Genomic DNA, 19771 nt, shown 5'->3' on the forward strand with positions numbered 1-19771 from the left:
AAAAAGCACTCCAAGATTTCTGACCTGCCATGTTATAGATGGGATAAGAGGGCCCAGGATTCCCCTCAGGCCTCCAGTTTGCTTGGGAGGGCCACACAGAATAACCTCAGTCTTAGTGGCATTTAACTGCAGACAACTGTGAGCCATCCAGGTTTTTATATCCATGATACAGTCATTGAGCCTTGTAATAGCGCACTGACCACCGAGGGACAAAGGTAGATAAAATTGCAGATCATCTGCATAGCAATGAAAAGAGACATTATGTTTACGAATAATCTGACCTAGCAGAAGCATGTACAGAGAGAAAAGAGGAGGGCCCAAAATAGACACAACTTTTTCAAAAACTCTGCTAAAAAATGGCAATGGTTTTGAGATTGGCAGATAGTTACTTAAAACACTAACCTCTAAGTTATGTTTCTTAAAGGAGAATTCCGGTGTGATATTGACCTAAAGTGTGTTGAAACATGATACCGAGTGTGAACCCCGAGTGTCTCATAGCCCATCTCGCCTTGTCCCCTGCACTACAAAATCTGGCGCTAGTTAGCCGATGCTACCAACAGCTTTTTCAATGGTGGTGCTTCGGCATCGGGCTAGCCATGCAAATAAATCACTGTTTTACACCATTTACGAGGCTCAATGTATCTCCACACTTAATTGGTAGACTTCCGAGGGCCCTGACATTTAAAACGAGACATTGAGAACTTTGAAAAAGCACTGGTAGTTTACTTACAAGACGATTTATACAGACAGTATCTTCACAAAGTTTAGCGTTTGCAGCCATCTTGAATTTAGTCTCGATAAGTCGAGCGACGAGTAAGAATGAACAGGTATGATAAGGGATCAGATTCCAAAAATAATTCAGTGGAAATGCATGGATTCCAGTTGCTGCTACTGGAAGAAACTGGAATCCATGCATTTCCATGAAATTATTTTTGGAATCTGATCCCTTATCATACCTGTTCATTCTTACTCGTCGCTCGACTTATCGTGACTAAATTCAAGATGGTTGCAAATGCTAAACTTCGTGAAGATACTGTCTGTATAAATCGTCTTGTAAGTAAACTACCAGTGCTTTTTCAAAGTTCTCAATGTCTTGTTTTAAATGTCAGGGCCCTCGGAAGTCTACTAATGAAGTCTACTACGATCGAACATCGTAGGCGATTGCATCAAAGACTTCCTAAAAATACAAAAGCAGGAGTCTGAGCACAGATATCAGCACTTTACTGTAAGTAATCAGCGATCCCTAGTGTTACTCATTCTCTGAATTTCAGACAGACAGACACACGCAGAGAAAGGGGGAAAAATCATCAATGGCACTCTCCTGTGCTTCATAAATCAAAGGGAATTAAACATTTCTCAATCTGACCATGTCAGGCGGGACACATGAGTGTGACAGTGGTGTGGGCGGAAGGTGTTGCCTTTAATTTGCCCAGACAGGCATTAACATTTAATGAGACGGCCGAGTGAGCGACCGTGTGTGTGTGTCTGTGTCTGTCTACGTGTACGTGTGTGTGTGTGTGTGTGTGTGAGTATGTGTAGGTTTCTGGTGGGCGATGCAGATGACACAGCTGACGGGCGTATCGGGGGCAGGCAGGCGGGCCTCAGCTGGAGAGTGAGTGAGCGATGGAGCAGGCAGGAGCAGGAAGGCTGGGCGGTGAGGCGGAGGGGTCCGGGCAGCTCTCTCAGCCTCCGTCTGGGAGGAGAGTGGAGGGGAGGTGGCCACAGCCTGTTTAATGCCAGGGGAAGCAGCTAATCGAATATACAGCGAGTTCAGTGGCTCTGCTGAAACATTAACTCCCCTGACCACAGTGGCGTGTGAAGCCACTCAGTGAGGCCACTCGCTCTCTCTCGTTAACACACACACACACACACTCAAGGTCAAGTCGGGAGGACAAGGGGAAAAAAGTAAAGTGGGAGTGACAACGCAGCCATCAGGACAATGACCTACTCCCTAGAGAGTGTGTGAAAGACACACAGAGATGGAGAGAAAGAGAAGAAGGGAGAAAGAGAGATGGAGAAAGTGGAAGAGAGAGAGGAGAGAGAGAAAGAGTGAGGAGAGAGAGAAAGAGTGAGGAGAGAGAGAGAGGAGAGAGAAAGAGTGAGGAGAGAGAGAAAGAGTGAGGAGAGAGAGAGAGGCCACCTGTCAGCAGAAAACTGCTCAGCTACTGTTAGCTGCTGGGTCACTCCCCAACAGTGGCCAGGATATGTGTGAGTGTGTGTGTGGGAAAAAAGAGCCTGCAGCCCTTCAATGCACACCTCCTCTCTCCCTCTCTCTCAGCCTCCCTCTCTCTCTCTCTACCATCGACGAGCTGGCCGCAGTAACAGCTAATCGATCGCTCGTGAAATCCCCGCGCACACCCTTGCCAGGATGATCAATAACCCTGGCAATTAGAATCCCCTATCTGCATGGCAGCGGGGACCTCAGGGTGGCCCGCCGGCCCACAAACACCCAATTTAGTCCTCAGCCTATCACTTAATTACTAAATCCCCCCTAATGTGTATTGGCAACCGGAGGGCGCGTTTTACTGCTGCCGGATGCCTCGGTGAGCAGGGGACCTTTGGCAAGGTGCTGCTTGAGACGCTCGTATTCTCGCCATCGCGACGCCGCTTCAAACATCTGATTTCACACGGGGGGCCGTGACCCCCAATGATCCGCAACATCGAGCGACCCACGTACATGCATGCCAGAGAGGGAGAGGGAGAGAGAGGTGTGTGTGTGTGTGCGCACAAGAGAAAGTGAGAGGGGGGGGGGGCTGGGTGTAGACAGTGTGTGTGTGTGTGTGTGTGTGTGTGTGTGTGTGTGTGTGTGTGTGTGTGTGTGTGTGTGTGTGGGTGTGTATATGTGCGTCTGGTTCGAGTGCAAGGTTCAAACACTTCAAAGAGAGCCTCTTCTGTGACTCCTCGCCCTCCGCCTCACAGGAGTGCACAACTTGGCACGAGAACAATGGAGCGGTGAGCCTGAATGAGGTGTCTGCTGAGAGCCCGCGCTTCCTCTGAGGGGGCACCAGGGCACTCGGTGCAACAAGTTTTACATTCGCAGCCACTTGTAACTGGCCCTTTCAATTATGATCAAAGAGAAAAGATGAAAGTAATTTGCATTGAATTAGAACAGGCCTGACGCAGTCTGTGCTGTCGGACGGACAAGGAGAGATAGGTGAGCGGAAACCACCCATTGCAGACAGCTAGATAAACAGCCAGAATATATTAGAGATAAACAGAGCAGGAGATCCACAGATAGAGGCAGAGAGATGAATAGATGAATAGGTAGACAGACTGGCAGATGAACAGACAGGTAATTAGGTAAGTAACCAGACAGAGAGAGGGAAGAAGAGTAGAATGAAAGAAGAGGTGGAGAGAGAAAGAGAGGGAGAGGACAAGCTGTGTTTAGCAGAATAACATAAAATAAATAAGAAAAAGAAATTAATGAAAGAGGGAGAGAAATAGAGAGGGGGAAGGAAAGAGTGCTATTAAGCATAATGAAATAAAGTAATGGAGGCAGTGTGTGTGTATGAGGTACCTGGTGGAGAGGAGCTCGGCCTCAGTGTTGTCCAGCCGTTCCTGGAGTCTCCTCAGCTCGGCCTGCTGCCTGCGCTGGACCTGCTCGGCCCGCACCAGCTCGGCCACCCGCTCCGCCAGCTGCTCCTGGGCACGCTGCTGACCACCCTCCAGTAGCACAGCCTTCTCCTGCTCACGCGCCAGCTCCTGGGCTACCACACACACACACAGACACAGATTTTCAGGTTCATGTGCAGTTATTTACACTATCCGTACACGTAGCAGTACGATACACAAGATACATTTTGTGTGACTTTTCCCCCCTGGACAAGGAGAGGCAAGGCATCAAGTCTGAGGTAAACTGCACCAAACTACGGCCCTCTGTTTAGAAGCCCTTGTGGGCTTTTGATTATTTCCCGTTTGAGATCTGTTTAATTTAACCGAGCAGAAAACACCATCCGAAAGCATATTTTCGGGGGAAATGGGAATCAGCACATTCACAAATGGCTTTGAGGTCCCAGGCTAAAAGCATCTATTAACCCCCAATTCCCAGCTGAGTCTCCCGCCCCGCCCCACCCGTCTCCCCCAGCTCCTCAGCCCTCATGGCTGGCCTCTGCTCTGCTCCGCAACGCTCCGAGGGGTGGCGGCTGCTGCTGCTGAATGAACACCAGAGTAATGCTATGCTAATAGGATGCTAAGAAAATGTCAATATGCCCCATCCGGCCAAAATTATAGCCTCTGTGCCTCTCGCTCACTCTCCCCACTTGAATGTCTTTTAGGCAGGCGGTGTCGGACTTGGAGTGCCCTGTGTAAATGTGTGTATGTGTGTGTGTGTGTGTGAGTGAGAGAGAGAGAGAGAGAGAGAGAGAGAGAGAGAGAGAGAGAGAGAGAGAGAGAGAGAGAGAGAGAGACGTGTGCCCTCAGGCTGTGAATTGATGGGCTGTTTCATTCTAGGCAAGCCAAGGAGACTGAGGGAGCCGCACGCAAACAGGTGACCATCTCACACGGCTTATTAAAGCCAGCCCTGGAGGCCCAGCCGCCTCCCAGGCTCCTCTCTCTCTCACACACACACACACACACACACACACACACACACACTCCCTCTGTTCCAGATCCCTCCTGCCCGATTTTAATTGTTTCTCACCTCATCTAAAGTCGGAAGGCACAAAGAGAGAGAGAGAGAGAGAGAAAGACGGAGACAGAGTGCCAAAAGACAAAGGCAGTCACTCAAATCACAGACTGAGGGCTTCAAAGAGTGCCTGAATCTCAGCTGGCTGTCCAACACTCCAGTCAAGCCTGTGCTTTAATGTGTATACTACTACTCATCACGCTGTCAAGCTCACAGACTTTACATTTAACCCTTCGCTTTCATTTCCCTCCAACTAATACTGTTGCATTCGGTGTAATTAGGACACTCTCTCAGACTGTTTCCTCCGCTGTTGTGTCTGTCAGGCTCCTTGCCCCTCCATTGCATTTGTCCGGTCAGGATTCTCAACATCCATTCACTACAAAGGCTGGAAATGGAAATAGAAGCATATCCATCCCCACTGTTCTTTGTTTGACTTCCCAGTCCTACTTAAAGCAGTAATAATCTCCTAATACACCCGGCCTGCTTGGTCCTGGTGATCAACTTCTCTTCTCTTCTCTATCTGCTGTTTTTTTGTCATGTATTTTGGACATTGGGTTTCTCTCTTTATCTGCTTTTAGTTGTGGGTTCAGTACAAGCTAAATTATTTAAGTTTCACTCTGAAAGCTTTGACCAGAGTTTGCCTTCATTGACTGCAATACCAGCTTTGTTTGGGTGAATCTCAAATCAGACTCTTGGGCACACGTTGGACTGAGGGGTCTGTGGTGCGGCTCACCGATGTCTCTGGTTCCGGTGTGGCTCTCCTTGAGCTCGTCTCGGAGCTGCAGCAGCTCGGCCCTGAGCGTGGTGCACTCGCTCTCCCGCTGCCTCCTGTCGCGGCGCGCCCTCTGCAGCTCGGCCTCCAGGCCCTGGGCCCCGGCCGCATGCCGCTCCGCTTCCTGGGCCTTCCCCCGCAGACGCTCGCCCGCCTCACGCAGGTCGGCCTCCGACTGCCGCAGCAGGGCCTCGCGCCTCTTCACCGCCTGCAGGAACACACAAACACACACACCACAGAGAGGAGACCCGATGGGGGGGGGGGGGGGGGGCTCAGTCAATGCACTAGCTATACTGGAAGAGCTACATGTACATGCTCAAAGTCATAAACAATGCAATTAGAGGTGAGAGAAATCTGTTCAAACTGTTTTGATTTACTTTAAATTTATGAACATTTCACACACAATGAGACATGTGAGGAGGTGTCTGTAATTTATAATCAGTGTGTAATTAGTGTGACAAATGTATTTCAACTACAAGTGATTTACTTTAAAAGAAATCATAGGACAATGTGAGAAGAAAGAAGTATACTGCTGTGTGCTACTTTACAAGCATATGTGGACAATATGGCAAATGTCAGTGACCAGGGAAGTCAGAAAGAACAGGTGGGAGGCTATTAATACCATCATACGGCAAGCTCATAACCGTAACCATAATTATTCTCATAATGGAAGACAGGTAGAGTGAAGTTTAAGAAGTGAAGATTAGATGAGGAGCGCTGGTCACCTGGTCTTTCTGAGTGCACTCCTTCTGTGCAGCCTGAAGCTGCTCCTCTAGTCTGACCGCTCTCTGCTGGAGCGCACTCACCTCCTCCTGCCTTCTACGCTCACCACTCTGCACCTCCTCTCGCAGTTGGCCAATCTGCTTCTGCAGAAGAAGCACCTCTTCACACACACACACACACACACACACACACACACACACACACACACACAGAGTTATAGATGTATGCATATACATGACCACACACACATACACTTACAGATACATGGATATCACATCACTACACAAATGCACAGGTGTATGTCCGTATAAGCAGTAAACACAGAGCCAATTTCACATGGTAACATAAACAGATGTGAGCACACATGGATGCACACACTCAGACACACCTCATATTGCAAACAGCCCGAAGAAAGTCCATACTCAATGGCTTCCTGTTTTGAAGAAGTTTTGATGTATCACACACAAACAAGGTCACACACACACACACACACACACACACACACACACACGCACACACACACACACACGCAAACACAGACACACACACACACACAAAGCAGAACCCATCTCACCTGCGGTGCTGTTGTCTCTGAGCTGGGCCAGTCTATGGCCCTCGTCCCTCAGCTGCTGCCTCTCCACCTGGTACACACTCAGCTCCTGAGACGCTTGGCCACACTTCTCTATCGCCTGAGTGAGGGCCTGGACACACACACACACACATACAACACACACACCTGTCACACATCTTTGGCTGTGCCTTAAGGGAGGAGCAAGGCCGCCTCAGGCACCATGGAGCCACACCTGAGGGAGCAAAGCCTCCCACAACCCCATCCACCACCCTTCCACCCCCTGCCTGCACCTTCCTGGCCCTCAGGCTCTATCCACCCCCACCCCTTCTACACACACACACACACACTGGGTCTGTGCATATGCATGAGTGTATGGAGGAAATGTCCCCGCCGCAGACGCAGTGGCTCTCTGACAGGTGTCACATCCGATCTGCCGGTGGCCGCCTCTGACGCGTTAACCATTCAATTAAACCGCCCACAGCCCCCAGACAGCCAGTGCCACTGCACTGACAGCCTCTGCATTACCATCCACACTAAGACTCAGTGTGTGTGTGTGTGTGTGTATTTGCAGGTCAATTCCTTCAGTTGGTGTCATCGTCCAGAATGTTCTGCACCACACTTACTTTTCTGAGAATGGAGAAAGAATATAGAAAGCGTAGGAGTGTGTGTGCGTGCGTGTGTGTGTGGGCATATCTTATGTTCTCCCACATCCCATCTATCTTAAGATCTCCCACAATTTTTTCACATTGTCAACCGAACAGGTCACTGCCTTACAGCTTAAATACCAGTGTGTGTCTGTGTTTGTGTGTGTGTGTGTGTGTATGTGTGTTGGTGTAAACATCACCCAACATCAACAGCGACATGAGGAAATAATATCCCTGGCAGCCCTGTGAGAGCTCTGAGAGCTGGACCTGTGTGCCACTCTGACTCTGGGCCTCCTTCAATTGGGCCCATTAAAATAACGAGGTGTCACCCAGGGCGGACGTCCGGGGGCCGCTCACCACGCCGGCCGACACTCAGCCGTCACAGCAAATCTATATTTCATGGCCACTTACCGATGTATAAATAGCCAAACGAGCCGCTCTAACCATCTATAAAATGCCCGCTAAAAGGTTGCCGGGGAGAGAGACAGCGACCGGTGTGTGTGTGTGCGGGCGGAGGGGCCATCAATCTGGGGCCTGAGCTGAGAGGAGAAGGAGGCGGAGGAGGAGGAAGGAGGAGAGTGGAGGAGAACGGAGCCAGTCCGGCCCGTAAATCATGTCGGTGTTGCCGTGGAGCTGAGAGTGACGTTGAGAGCGGCTGGGGCTGACATTCTCGGCGTTGGACGGGTGCCCTGATAGATCGGCTCGGCGCACTCCATTAAAAGGCGACACGGCTGCCCTGCGCACTGACATAACAAACAATTAGTCAAAGAGAGGGGATTACGCATCTTGGAGAGGCACCTCTCTATCCATAGCAAGACCAGCCTCAGGTCAGGCCATTAGCCAGCAACCGCAGTGTGTGTGTGTGTGTGTGTGTGAGAGAGAGAGTGTGTGTAAGAGGGAGAGGGAGATGACAGCTTATTCAAATGCATCAATCCAACTAACATGGCAACTAACTGATGGGGGTCAACCAATATGGCAGTCATGACATCAACCACATGCTTCCCACTCAATCAGAGCAAAAACTCAAGGATCAACCCATCTCAACACATCTACACTGACATTTCTCAGATCAGAAGACAATCTATCCCACTATGGAGCCTGTTTTGATGTCACAGTATGTGTTTGTGTATGGTGAAATATTTGCGTACAGCAGCTCAAACAGACTGAGGCTTCCTGAAGGCTAGATGCTGTGAATTGAAGCTAGCACCAGTTTGAAAGTGCAAATCAATACACTAACAACCAAACACCAAAAGCAAAAGGCATTATACGCTCGGACAAAATCCAGTTCGTACTTTGTGGGAACCGACCTTCAGGTTCTTGAATTTCTTACAAACTTGGCTCTTTGAAGACCTCTGCAAGCCAAACAATGGCCATTTCATGTTCACTGATTGCAGCCTTTGTTCAACTGCATGTTTTCCCTCCAACTAGAGCTTGTTACAGATCATTGAGGAGACAGCATGATGGTAGTGACTGACTGTTATGGATGAGTACCTTTGAGGGTGTGGTGGAGCATCGACCAGGCTGCTGCCTAACGATCGGACAACCAGGGTTCGATTCCCGAATCCGCTATTGTGAGCCTGTGTTGCTTTATATTAAAGCGTCTGCTAAATATCAGTCCCCTTTATTTGGGGGTCCCCCCATCCCCCCAAAACACACACATATACACACACACACACACACACATACACACACGCATCCAAACAACTTGCCCAGATCCCTAAATAGTCCTGCTTGTTATTTCACTGCATTTCTTACTTCCAGTAACTATATGCATGTGACAATAAACTTCCTTGTATCCTTGTATCCTTTATCCCAGTGCAGACCCACCTGCTCCAGATCCTGTACACGGCTCAGCTGATGGTCGTAGTCCGTGTCGGGGTGGGTGTGAGTAGCTCTATACACCGACAGATCAGCCTGGACTTTTACCACAGCCTCCTCTTGCTCTTCAGCCTGGTGTACACACACACACACACACACACACACACACACACACACACACAGTCAAATTCAAAAGCATTTGTTACACTGCAAAAGGTTAAATATAAGATGACAGTATCTTAAACCAAGGCAACATTTTTTGATGTTCCTTTATTGATAATATATTTCTTCTAGTTATGTCAGAGTATTTTATGTTGTACAGTCATTGTACATTGATATTTTCCTGTTCTGTTGGAAAAATAGCAATATGGCAAAATGATCTGCCTACAAAACATCCCCTCTCTTCACAGACCCAACTTTAATGGTGAAAAAAACTCTTGGTCACATATTTTCAGGTTTAATACTGTGCATGTCTGCATATCTATTGATTTTAATACATCTATAGAATACTTTAGAAACTTAAACATAAAGCTTTATAAGCTCTCAAACCAGACCAGGATCATTTTTCCCTGCAGTGAATATCATCAAATATTCATCAATAGGCTGCTGGGTTATGAGAGCATGTCCACACAAGCAAACAAGCATCTGTCTTTGTTTTCCAGCATTGTAAGTTCTTTATTGGCGCCGCTTGCTTGCAAGACAAACTTTATTTGGCATCTGAGTGGAGCTTCATAAAGCCTTGTAAAAAGCAGAGTGGTGTTCTTGGTGAGGATGAAGACGCGGCGATGCCGTAAAACCAGGTGGCACTGATGAGGCGAGCCAACACGCATCAGCGTCACCGTGATCGGCTTGTTAAACCCAATCACTCCTCTTGCTTGTGTCTGACTGCCTCGCTTCTTTCTAGCACTTTCTGACTTCTTTCTCTGTAGACAGGAAAAAGACTAAGAAGAAGTTTGCTCTGCTATATACACACACAAACACACACACACACACACACACACGTATGCACGCACACATAAGCTCAACACAGTGGCACACTGTGTGTATGTGTATGTGTATATGTGTGTGTGTGTATGTGTGTGTGTGCATGTGTGTGGAGGAGGGTGGGGTCTGGTGTAGATGACGGCTAAGGGTGAGACATAAACCCAGGCCAGGTGGTGTGGGCTCTGAGGGTTTGCATGAGAACAGAGGAATCAATAGTGTGCATGTGTGTGTTTGCATGTGCATGTGTGTGTGTGTGTGTGTTTGCATGCGCATGTGCATGTGTGTGTATGTGTGTATGTGTGTGTGTGTTTGCATGTGCATGTGTGTGTATGTGTGTGTGTGTGTTTGCATGTGCATGTGTGTGAGTCGCTAATGGAGAGCAGAGTACAGGAGAAGCAGGAGGGGGGAGGGCACAGGTGCTGCAGGGGGTGAAATGGAGGATGAGAGACAAGCAGACATGAGGAGATGGAGAAGAGAGAGGGAGAGAGAAAGAAAGAGAGAGAGACTGAGTGACGGGAGGGATAAGTGTGTATGGGTCAGCGGTGGCTTGACACCTCCTGTGGTCTCCAACAGATGGAGGCGGCTGTGCCACAGAGCTGTGAGCGAGCCCCGGTGCTCCTGTGCCACGCCGCTCTCACAGCATGCTTTTCCACTTTAGCTCTTCCGTGCACCAAGCTGTTGCGCTCCCCCTGGTTGCCTTGCCACCCTGTCAGCAGCCTCCCCCCATCCCCCCAAAACACACACACATACACACACGCATCCAAACAACTTCAGTCTTGCACAAACACCAATCCTTCTATCTCAGCAGCTAACTGTTCTAATCCAGATCCATCGTGCCAAAAAGAGAAACCCCCAGATCCCTAATCGCTGGCAGGCACCAACCACCCCCTCTACACCCCCACACACACACCCCCACCTCACTCTTCCTCAGATATCCACACACCTGTGAGTGTTAGCCGGGTGAGTTTGAGAGAGCGGATGCCGATCGATGGCCCGCAGATCAATAGAGATCACTGAGAACACTCAGTGTGCTGTGAGCCTTACAAACGTGCCCTGGTGCCGAGGCGTGTAGGTGCATCCACACTACAACACCACAGGCCAGGTGAACCCGCCCGATACATGCCTCCCGCCGGGGGCCACCTGACACGGAAACGCACATGTGCCCAGAACAAAGCACACATGGATGTACAGGGCACCAGGAAGACAACGCTGTGAAGTGCACAGCTCACAGAACACTCATGTCTGCAGAAGAGGTTTGGACTGAAATGTGGATATTGTGCCATGGAATAATGTTTGTGTGTGTACCAGTAGTGCCTATCCTTTTCTTAAATAAAATTCCAGACTTTTTCCATTCGAATGTTGGTTTGTATTTCTGTAAGACCTCTACTTTATTAGTTTTGTAGGATAAGTGTGTATTTTGTTGTGATTTTGACCTTTGATCTTGATATTGATATTTGGTAACACTTTACTTGACAGTATCGACATAAGAGTGACATGACACTGTCATGAACACATGACACTGTCATGACACATGAACCCTAACCCTAATCCTAGCCCCTAACCCTAATCCTAACCCTAACTTGTTAAAACCTAATGACACTGAATGACAGAAGCGTTATGTCATAAACGTTTATGACTTGTTTAAGACACGTTCATGACAATGTCATGTCACTCTTATGTCAATACTGTCAAGTAAAGCGTAACCTGATATTTTTTGCATATGTCATACTTTGAGAAAAACATCCACTTTTTGACTTACACCCAAACTTCCATTCCATTTCATGTGCCAAACTCTTCCAGACACCTGACAGAATGAGTCTGCGTGTGAACTGACCTGTCTGCGCAGGTCTGCGACGCTGTGTCGGAGCGTGCCGATGACCATTTCGCACTCGTGCGCGTGCTGCCGGCTGTGCTGCAGCTGCTGCTGAGTGTGGCGCAGGCTCTGGCTGAGCGCGCTCAGTGCGTCGTCGCCGCTCTCCAACTGGGTGCTCTGGGCCTTCAGGTCGCCCTGCAGTGCCACCGCCTGGGCACGCAGACGCAGCACCTCCTCGTCACGCTCACCGATCTGTGACGAGATGCAGAATGACATGATACATCTTAAATATACAAAAAAAAAAATTGCCCTCTCAATGGCACATATAACCTGCAAAACGTGCTTTAAAAAGTGAGTATTGCCTTAGCACTGTCAGCATGTAGCTCATGCATGTAGTTCATGATTAAATGTGCGCAAGTTTTAGTGTTTCATGCATCAATGTCATTCCCAATATACTGTGCTGGTACTTGACAGTCTCAAGTAAGATCATGACCTTTAGCGTGTCAACGAGGCCTCTCTATTCATTTGAATCGAGAGTAAACAGTGCAACTTTTCTCTCTCGGGCTGAATATCGACGTGCTGCGTTTAATGTTTCCCAGCGAGCACTGAGTGGGCGGCGGCACAGAGGTGGTCTGGCATCTAACCTGTGCCATGGCCTCCTTCAGGTCCTCTTCCCTGGCCTGCAGGCTGCTCTCCAGCTGGGCGATCTTGCCCAGACAGGCCTGGTACTTGTGCTGGTGGAGCTCCAGGGAGTGGGAGAGCGGCTGCAGTCTGACCTCCGCCTCGGTCGCAGCGCTCTGGGCCTCCAGCAGGCCTGCCCTCAGCCGCGCCAGCTCGGCATCATGGGAGCGCAGTTGGGCCTCCCTCTGCGCGCTCTGTCAACACAGTGGGCACAGTCAGGGGCAGGCACGGGGGTTCAGAGGGAATAAGTTCAACATCGACAACATCAACACCACACAACGTCTCATTCAGCCATCATCTAGGCTTGGGACTAGATTTTTGCTGCTTTTTTCCCCTTAGTGTTTTCTTTGAACTTCAACTCCTTCACCTCATCTCTCTGTGGCCCAAACCTTTTCACTCTTCCTCCTCCTGCATGTATGTTTGATCTCTCTCAACCCCCTCTGCCTCTTCCTCATCTAGCCTCACCTTGTCATTTTAACGTGCCACTCCCACGTAGCGAGACCTTTTCTGCGCGTCTCACCTGTTCCTCGGCGTCCCGGAGCTGTCCCTGCGCTGTCTCCAGGTCCTCCCGGAGTCGCTCGGTGGCGGCGCGCTGCTGCTGCAGGCGCATGTGGGCCTCCTGCTGCTCCCGCTCCCGCTGGGCCTGCGCCTCTGCCTGCCGCTGACGCAGCTCACACAGCGCCTCCTGCTGGCTCGCACCCTGTACAGCACCACGGGGGAACACACACACACACACACACACACACACACACACACACACACACAGTAAGGGGCTGTGAGAGAGTCCTTGAGGTGCACTACTCATAAACTGCAGCCCCCCACCCCCCATACACACACACCACATGGGTATGCAACACAAACACTGTAAATGTTATACAAACAGGCAGACAAACTGGCACACAGAGACACAGTTGTTCTTTTGGTGCCAAGGTAGGCAGATGGTTCTAGTATAGAGAGGGGGTCATGGGTTCAACTCCTGCAGTTAACACACTTATAATCTAATTATAGTGTGTTTACTTTATTTATAGTTTGTTGACAGCATGAAAACAACACAATAACACAGAAATTAAAATCTGCCAATCTAAGAACATGCACAAACGCAAACACACATACACACACACGGGGCACTCAACAATATGGACACCCAGACAAACTATCAACAGCACAGAGCAACCTCTCTCTGTGCCTGCAGCCTCAGCATGGCAGTTTAATGACACCAGCTCTACATTAGATTATTAGCCTCCAGAGCACAATATCTGAGATGGGATAATATTATTTTTTCCCCCCCACTGATGATGCATTACAAAAATAAGGAGCAATGTAACAGATGTCTCGCAGGGTAAAAATAATAAATCACACAGAGTTGTAACACGGTTGAGGAGGGGGAAAAAAATACAGATGCCGGCAGTCAGGCACAAACACACACACATAGAAGTACACACATATTGGTTTTGTCATTTAACTTCCTCTGTGATTTATTCTTCTGGTTGCAGGCCCTGTGGAGGAGGTCTCTGTGCAAGCGGCTGAGGACGGGGGAGGTGGCAGCGGAGTGGGCTCTGGAAACGGATTGCTTTGCATTTACCTTGCGAGCATCATTAAGACAACGCCACTAATTGTGTTGTTTTAAAAGGACTGAAATCTGATAATGACTCCATTAGAGACGGCGAAGCATTGATGTTTCCTGCCCCCCTGCATGTGTGGGAGGATGAGAATGAATGACTGTGTGTGTGTGTGTGTGTGTGTGTGTGTGTGTGTGTGTGTGTGTGTGTGTGTGTGTGTGTGTGTGTGTGTGTGTGTGTGTTTCGGTGTGTTCAGCATATCTTTACAGTCTGAGACGTTCACAAACACACACAGGGCAAAAGTAAACCAGACTGATGGAGCAGAGTGAGCTACACAGGGTACAAAAAAGGGAAGCAAAGATGATGGAGAGAGAAGTGAGGGATATAGAGGAGAGAGAGAGAGGAGAGAGAGAGAAGTGGTACAGGAGGGAAGGGTAATTCTGTCCATCTTGCCATCTTGTGTAGGGCTTGTGAGGATAGGAAAGAGATGGAGAGAGGGAGAGAGAGAGAGAGATGGAGAGAGGGAAAGAGAGAGAGATGATGAGAGGGAGAGAGAGAGAGAGACCTAATCCATATTACACTGGTGCGCTGCATGGCTGCATACATTACTGCATCAATCAGTGCTAAGCTGCAGTGTAATTTTCTAACTCCCTATTTCTCTCCCCCGACCTCATCAGACAGACAACACCCCATGGCTGTTTCTGATGAGATTCAGGGGGTAGGGGTGTGGGGTGGCGGTGTTTATAGAGCCTTCCCCTCTCTCTCTCTCTCTCTCTCTCTCTCTCTCTCTCTCTCTCAGCCCTAGCACTGATTAATTTCCAACTAGATCGCTTGGCCAGCAGTATTATTAGCATAAAATTTCCATGGATCAGGCTCTGCAATGAAACCCTTTCATCAAGTCGCTTGTCAAACATAAAATTTCAAATCTCATTTTGTTTCTAATATCATTTTCATAGTGGAGGCAGAGTGGGGGGTGGGTGGGGGCGCGTGGTGTGTGCTGTGTAGTGGTGGTGGCAAAGGTGGGGGCAAAGGGGGCAGTTATGCAGAAGATGAACTGAGTCATCAATCAGAATTAAAAAGAGAACTGGGGTGCAGTTGTTACAGTAGTGTGAGAACACTGTGCAGAGAGACATAGACTAGACAGCAGGTTAGATAGAAAACAGAAAAGACAGAGTGAAAGAGAGTTGGTCGAGAACAAGGTCTGTGTGTGTGTGTCTCTCTCCCTCTCTCTGTGTGTGTGTGTGGAGGGTGGTGTAGAGTTCTGTTTGTGTGTTTCTCCATGTGAGCTGCAGGGCTGCTGGTGCATTGTGGGCTGAACCGAGCCCATCAATCCCCACAGGATTCATCAGTGTGCATAAAGCAGCCGTCACAACAACAGCCTCTGACAGCCGACCCAATAAATAATGACAAACCTCACCTCCATAACAAAATACGCTACCCTCCCCTAATACAAGCTCACAGTCTCGCACACGCACACACACACACACACACACACACACACACAGGCATCAACACACATACACACTCATCAACAAACACAAACAAACATGGACACACAAATACAGACACACACACACACACACACACACACACACACACACACACACACACTCACACACACAAATACTTACACAATGGCAGATTGAGTGGAGTGCCATTAATTATGAAAAATAACATCAGTGAAGGGGGTGGGGGGTGGGGGGCAAGGAACGAGTAGGGGGTGGGTAGGTTCATTTTAATAAGGACGCAGAATCAATGCAATTTAATCAATCTCGCCTAATTAAAAAAAGCTATATTGTGAAACAATCAAGGTGCATAAACAAGATTAAAATAAATGAAGGAACGTTGCCACGAGCAGAGAGCTGCTAATTAAATGAAACTAATTGGAATTCCACGGCGCCACACAGAGCCTGACGGAGCCTGCTGGAACAGAGAAAGCAGAACCAAAGCATGCATGGCTGCCTAGGTCACACTGGCTTTTATTTAGCATCTTCTACGTATATTATATACAGTACAGTACAGTGGCATGGCCAGGCCCCCATGCATCAATACAGTTCAGAAGTTATTAACACAGGAGGGAGACTGGGGACCTTGACCACTCTGTGGTTTGGTCTGAGGACAAGTTATGTTAATGTGATGTGCATCAATAGTGTAGATGCATATGAGAATTTGCTGAATACTGTATGTGTACTACCCTGTGTGCTTACAGTAGGAGTGAAAGGTCATATGTGTGCATGTTCAAAATGCGGGGAAAGTGTACATTTGTGTCAGTGATGCACCATGTCAAAGGATAATGTGAATAGTTGAATGAATGCATGCCTGTCCAGTGCAAACTTGGAGAGCAGGAGAGGGTGAGTTACTGAGTCATTGAGTTTCACTCACTCGTCAGTGAAGACTTATTTTATAACAGCAATGTGTTTTTATAACAGCAATCTGCAGCAAGAACACCTCTCTGTGTTTACCTGGCTTTATGATGGAGCACTGTGGCTAAGTAGCGTTTATCAGAGCACTGTGCACGTGTTAAAGTTTGTATACATAAGCTTAAGTAAGTGTGTGTGCGTGACAGTCTGAGTGTGACCTGTGCGTGTGTGTGTGTGTGTGTGTGTGTGTATGTGTGTGTCTGTGTGTGTGTGTGTGTGTGTGTGGTGTGTGTGAGAGACCTCTGTGAGTAGGTCTTCTCTCTCCTGCTGCAGTTGCTGGACTTTGAGTTGCTGACTCTGCAGCACCTCTTCCCTCTGGCTCCGCTCCTCCTGGGCCCTCCTCAGCTCCTCCTGGGCCCTCCTCAGCTCCTCCCTCACACTCTGCACCTCCTCCACCCGCTGCAACAGCTGCACACACACACACACACACAATGATGAATACACATATCTACACACATATGCCAACCAGATAGGCCAAAGCACTACATACCACATACAAACCACACACGTTATGTTTACCACATAAACACAGGTAAACACCCATACAATAAATTATATACAATAGATATACATGCACACAGTGGCATGGAAATAAGAGACAAATCAAGATATACACACATATACTGTATACACACATGCAGTACATACATACATAGAAAACATTATATGTCAGCCAGTCATATGACTGGTACAGAAAATAGCCCTTTACAATAGATACAGGAGTGTGTGCACAAAGAGCACCTCACCCAATCCTCCGTCACTGGCCCACGCACAAACACAAAGCATTCATGTTGCTGGACTTTATCATCCAGCAGGATTAATTACTGTGTGTGTGTGCAAAAGTGTGAAATTAAACCCAATTCCCATCCACATAATTACAGACGATGCGGCGAGCAAACAACACGGAGAGAGGAAGTCAAGGGAGCGCGGAGCAGCCAGGAGGAGCCACGCCGCGGCCATCAAAGCCCATTGTGCACGCTGCTGCTGCTGTCTGGGAGAGGACTTGTAGCTCCCTATTTGTACCAGTCCTATCTGATCCCTTGTAATTTCAGTGCATGTTTGGCCCCAGCATGTCTACTCTACTGGTTTCTCACAGAGCCAACTATTAAAAAGAACTGATGCACACACACACAGACACACTCTCTCTCTCACACACACAGAAAGAGAGAGAAAGGGAGAAGAGTGCCTTTCTCCCTTAGTCTCCCTCTCTCTCTCTGTCTCTTTCTCCCTCCCTCCTTCTCTTTGCACCCGTCTGCTCGGATTAAAATGACATCTCCCTGTGAGTCTTAGGAAATGCCACGTAAAGCAATTACTAACAAGCCTGATGTGCCCCCCTCCTCTCTTTATGTGTGTGTGTGTGTGTGTGTGTGTGTGTGTGTGTGTGTGTGTGTGTGTGGGCGAGTGGGGGTGTTGTTGGTGGCGGGAAGGGGGGGTGGGGCGGGGGGTGATATGCCCTTCAGCAAAAATGAATTTTCCAATTGCAGTTAGTTCTGCCATGAATAAATAAACAAATGAATAATTGAGAGGACAACATAAATAAATAACATCACAAACATTTCAGCAGCACTCGTAAGTATTCTGCAGATAACTGGGGCTGCATGCTAATGATAAAAAAGCGGCGCGCCGAGGCAGGTTCAGATGCATTATTCACCCGACGCCCCTACCTCTTCCCCACCCAAAAATCCACTACAAAAAAGGCAGAGGGGGGGAGTGGGAGAGAGAGGGAGAGAGAGAGGGAGAAGAGAAGAGAAGAGAAAGAAATAAAAAAAAAATCTTTCAAGGAAGTCAAAACCTCCTCTGAGCGTTGAAGTGACAGGCCGGTCCCCATTTATAACACACTGGGACACTCAGGCAAACAAATAACTGACCGGTCTGAGAGCGGATAAATAAAACAGCTCTGGCATGTACTCTCTCCACTGACAGGTTTATCCAAAAAGTTTGTGCCCAGAACTCTACAGAGAGACAACCAGAGGCAGTGCTGCACAAAAAAGTACTGAGCCATTCCTTTTTCTTTAACTATGTGTGCAAAGGACCAAGAGATGCATATACTGTATGCAGTTATGCACACACACACACACACACACACACACACACACACACACACACACAAACACAAACACACAAACACAAACACAGACACAAACACACACACACAAACACACATAAACATTCGGTGTGTAGTGTCCTTGACCCTCCCTTGTGCAGCAGGACCCAGGTGTATTGTGGATTGCCCAGGGGAACTGTGGGATGTGTGGAGGACTCTATGGGGGCCATTAGCATGAGCTCTGAGCCGGTCTGATCTCTCTCGTTCTCAACCCGCTCCCCAAGACTCCCCGCCGCCAGTTTCTTTACAGTTGGGAATGTTTGATTTGAGTCTCACACTCACACTATTCACCTTCAAGGTACTCACTCAATGCCGCATCTTATTAAAAATGCTTTTTAAAGACCGTTTGTTGTGTTTCTGCCTGGCACCGGTAAAGTATCACGTCTTTTTACTTGGAGACAGACTTTTAGACATGGTTGAATTTGGGCTTCATTGCACCAGACAACTTGATTTGATTTGTTTTTAGTTGGTGAAGTTCTCATTATGACGGTGGGGCAGGATGAGTTCCCTCCAGGTAAGCCTCGTGTGTGTATGTGTGTGTGTGTGTGTGTGTGTGTGTGTGTGTGGTGTGTGTGTGTGTGTGTGTGTGTGTGTGTGTGTGTGTGTGTGTGGTGAATGTAAGTGTATGTGTGTGTGTTTGGTTGGGGGGGAGGGGTATATGTGTATGAAGGGTGTGTTGGGTGTTTGTGTGTGTGCGCATATGGTGTGTGTGTGTGTCAGAACCACAGGCTGAAGCTCACCTCCTGCTGAGTGGACTTGAGGCGCTCCTGTGCTGCGGTCCGTTCAGCGGTCAGTCTCAGCACGGCGTCATCCCTACCAGCAACCTGCAACCAGCATTGGCACAGCCAGTAAACACACCCAGCATTGGCACAGCCAGTAAACAAACCCAGCATTGGCACAGCCAGTAAACAAACCCAGGTCCAGTGCAGTCCGCACTCCCTCACCGACTCGCCCACGCCACAACACCTCTCTCCTGCTGCTGCTACAGCACACGTGAACACAGGGCTATGGGGGGCTGCTGAAGCTAACTGGGAGTTAAGTAAGTCATGGTCCTCTAT

At 48.6% G+C, this 19771-nt stretch overlaps 1 protein-coding gene across 14 annotated transcripts in view; it reads right to left on the reverse strand.

Moving 5' to 3' along the window:
* LOC121681319 (trichohyalin) overlaps positions 1-19771 on the reverse strand; it is a 145616-nt gene that overhangs the window by 17386 nt on the left and 108459 nt on the right. For all 14 annotated transcript variants that reach the window (XM_042060999.1, XM_042060994.1, XM_042060997.1 and 11 more), the window contains 10 exons: positions 19454-19537; positions 16850-17017; positions 13151-13330; positions 12594-12824; positions 11971-12201; positions 9162-9284; positions 6694-6820; positions 6122-6279; positions 5358-5604; positions 3518-3707 (listed from right to left, as the gene is read on the reverse strand). In XM_042060999.1, coding sequence (XP_041916933.1) covers positions 3518-3707; positions 5358-5604; positions 6122-6279; positions 6694-6820; positions 9162-9284; positions 11971-12201; positions 12594-12824; positions 13151-13330; positions 16850-17017; positions 19454-19537 — 1739 coding nt within the window. The remainder of the gene's footprint in view (positions 1-3517; positions 3708-5357; positions 5605-6121; positions 6280-6693; positions 6821-9161; positions 9285-11970; positions 12202-12593; positions 12825-13150; positions 13331-16849; positions 17018-19453; positions 19538-19771) is intronic.

Source organism: Alosa sapidissima, chromosome 14 (genome assembly GCF_018492685.1).
Source record: "Alosa sapidissima isolate fAloSap1 chromosome 14, fAloSap1.pri, whole genome shotgun sequence".
Taxonomy (NCBI): domain Eukaryota; kingdom Metazoa; phylum Chordata; class Actinopteri; order Clupeiformes; family Clupeidae; genus Alosa; species Alosa sapidissima.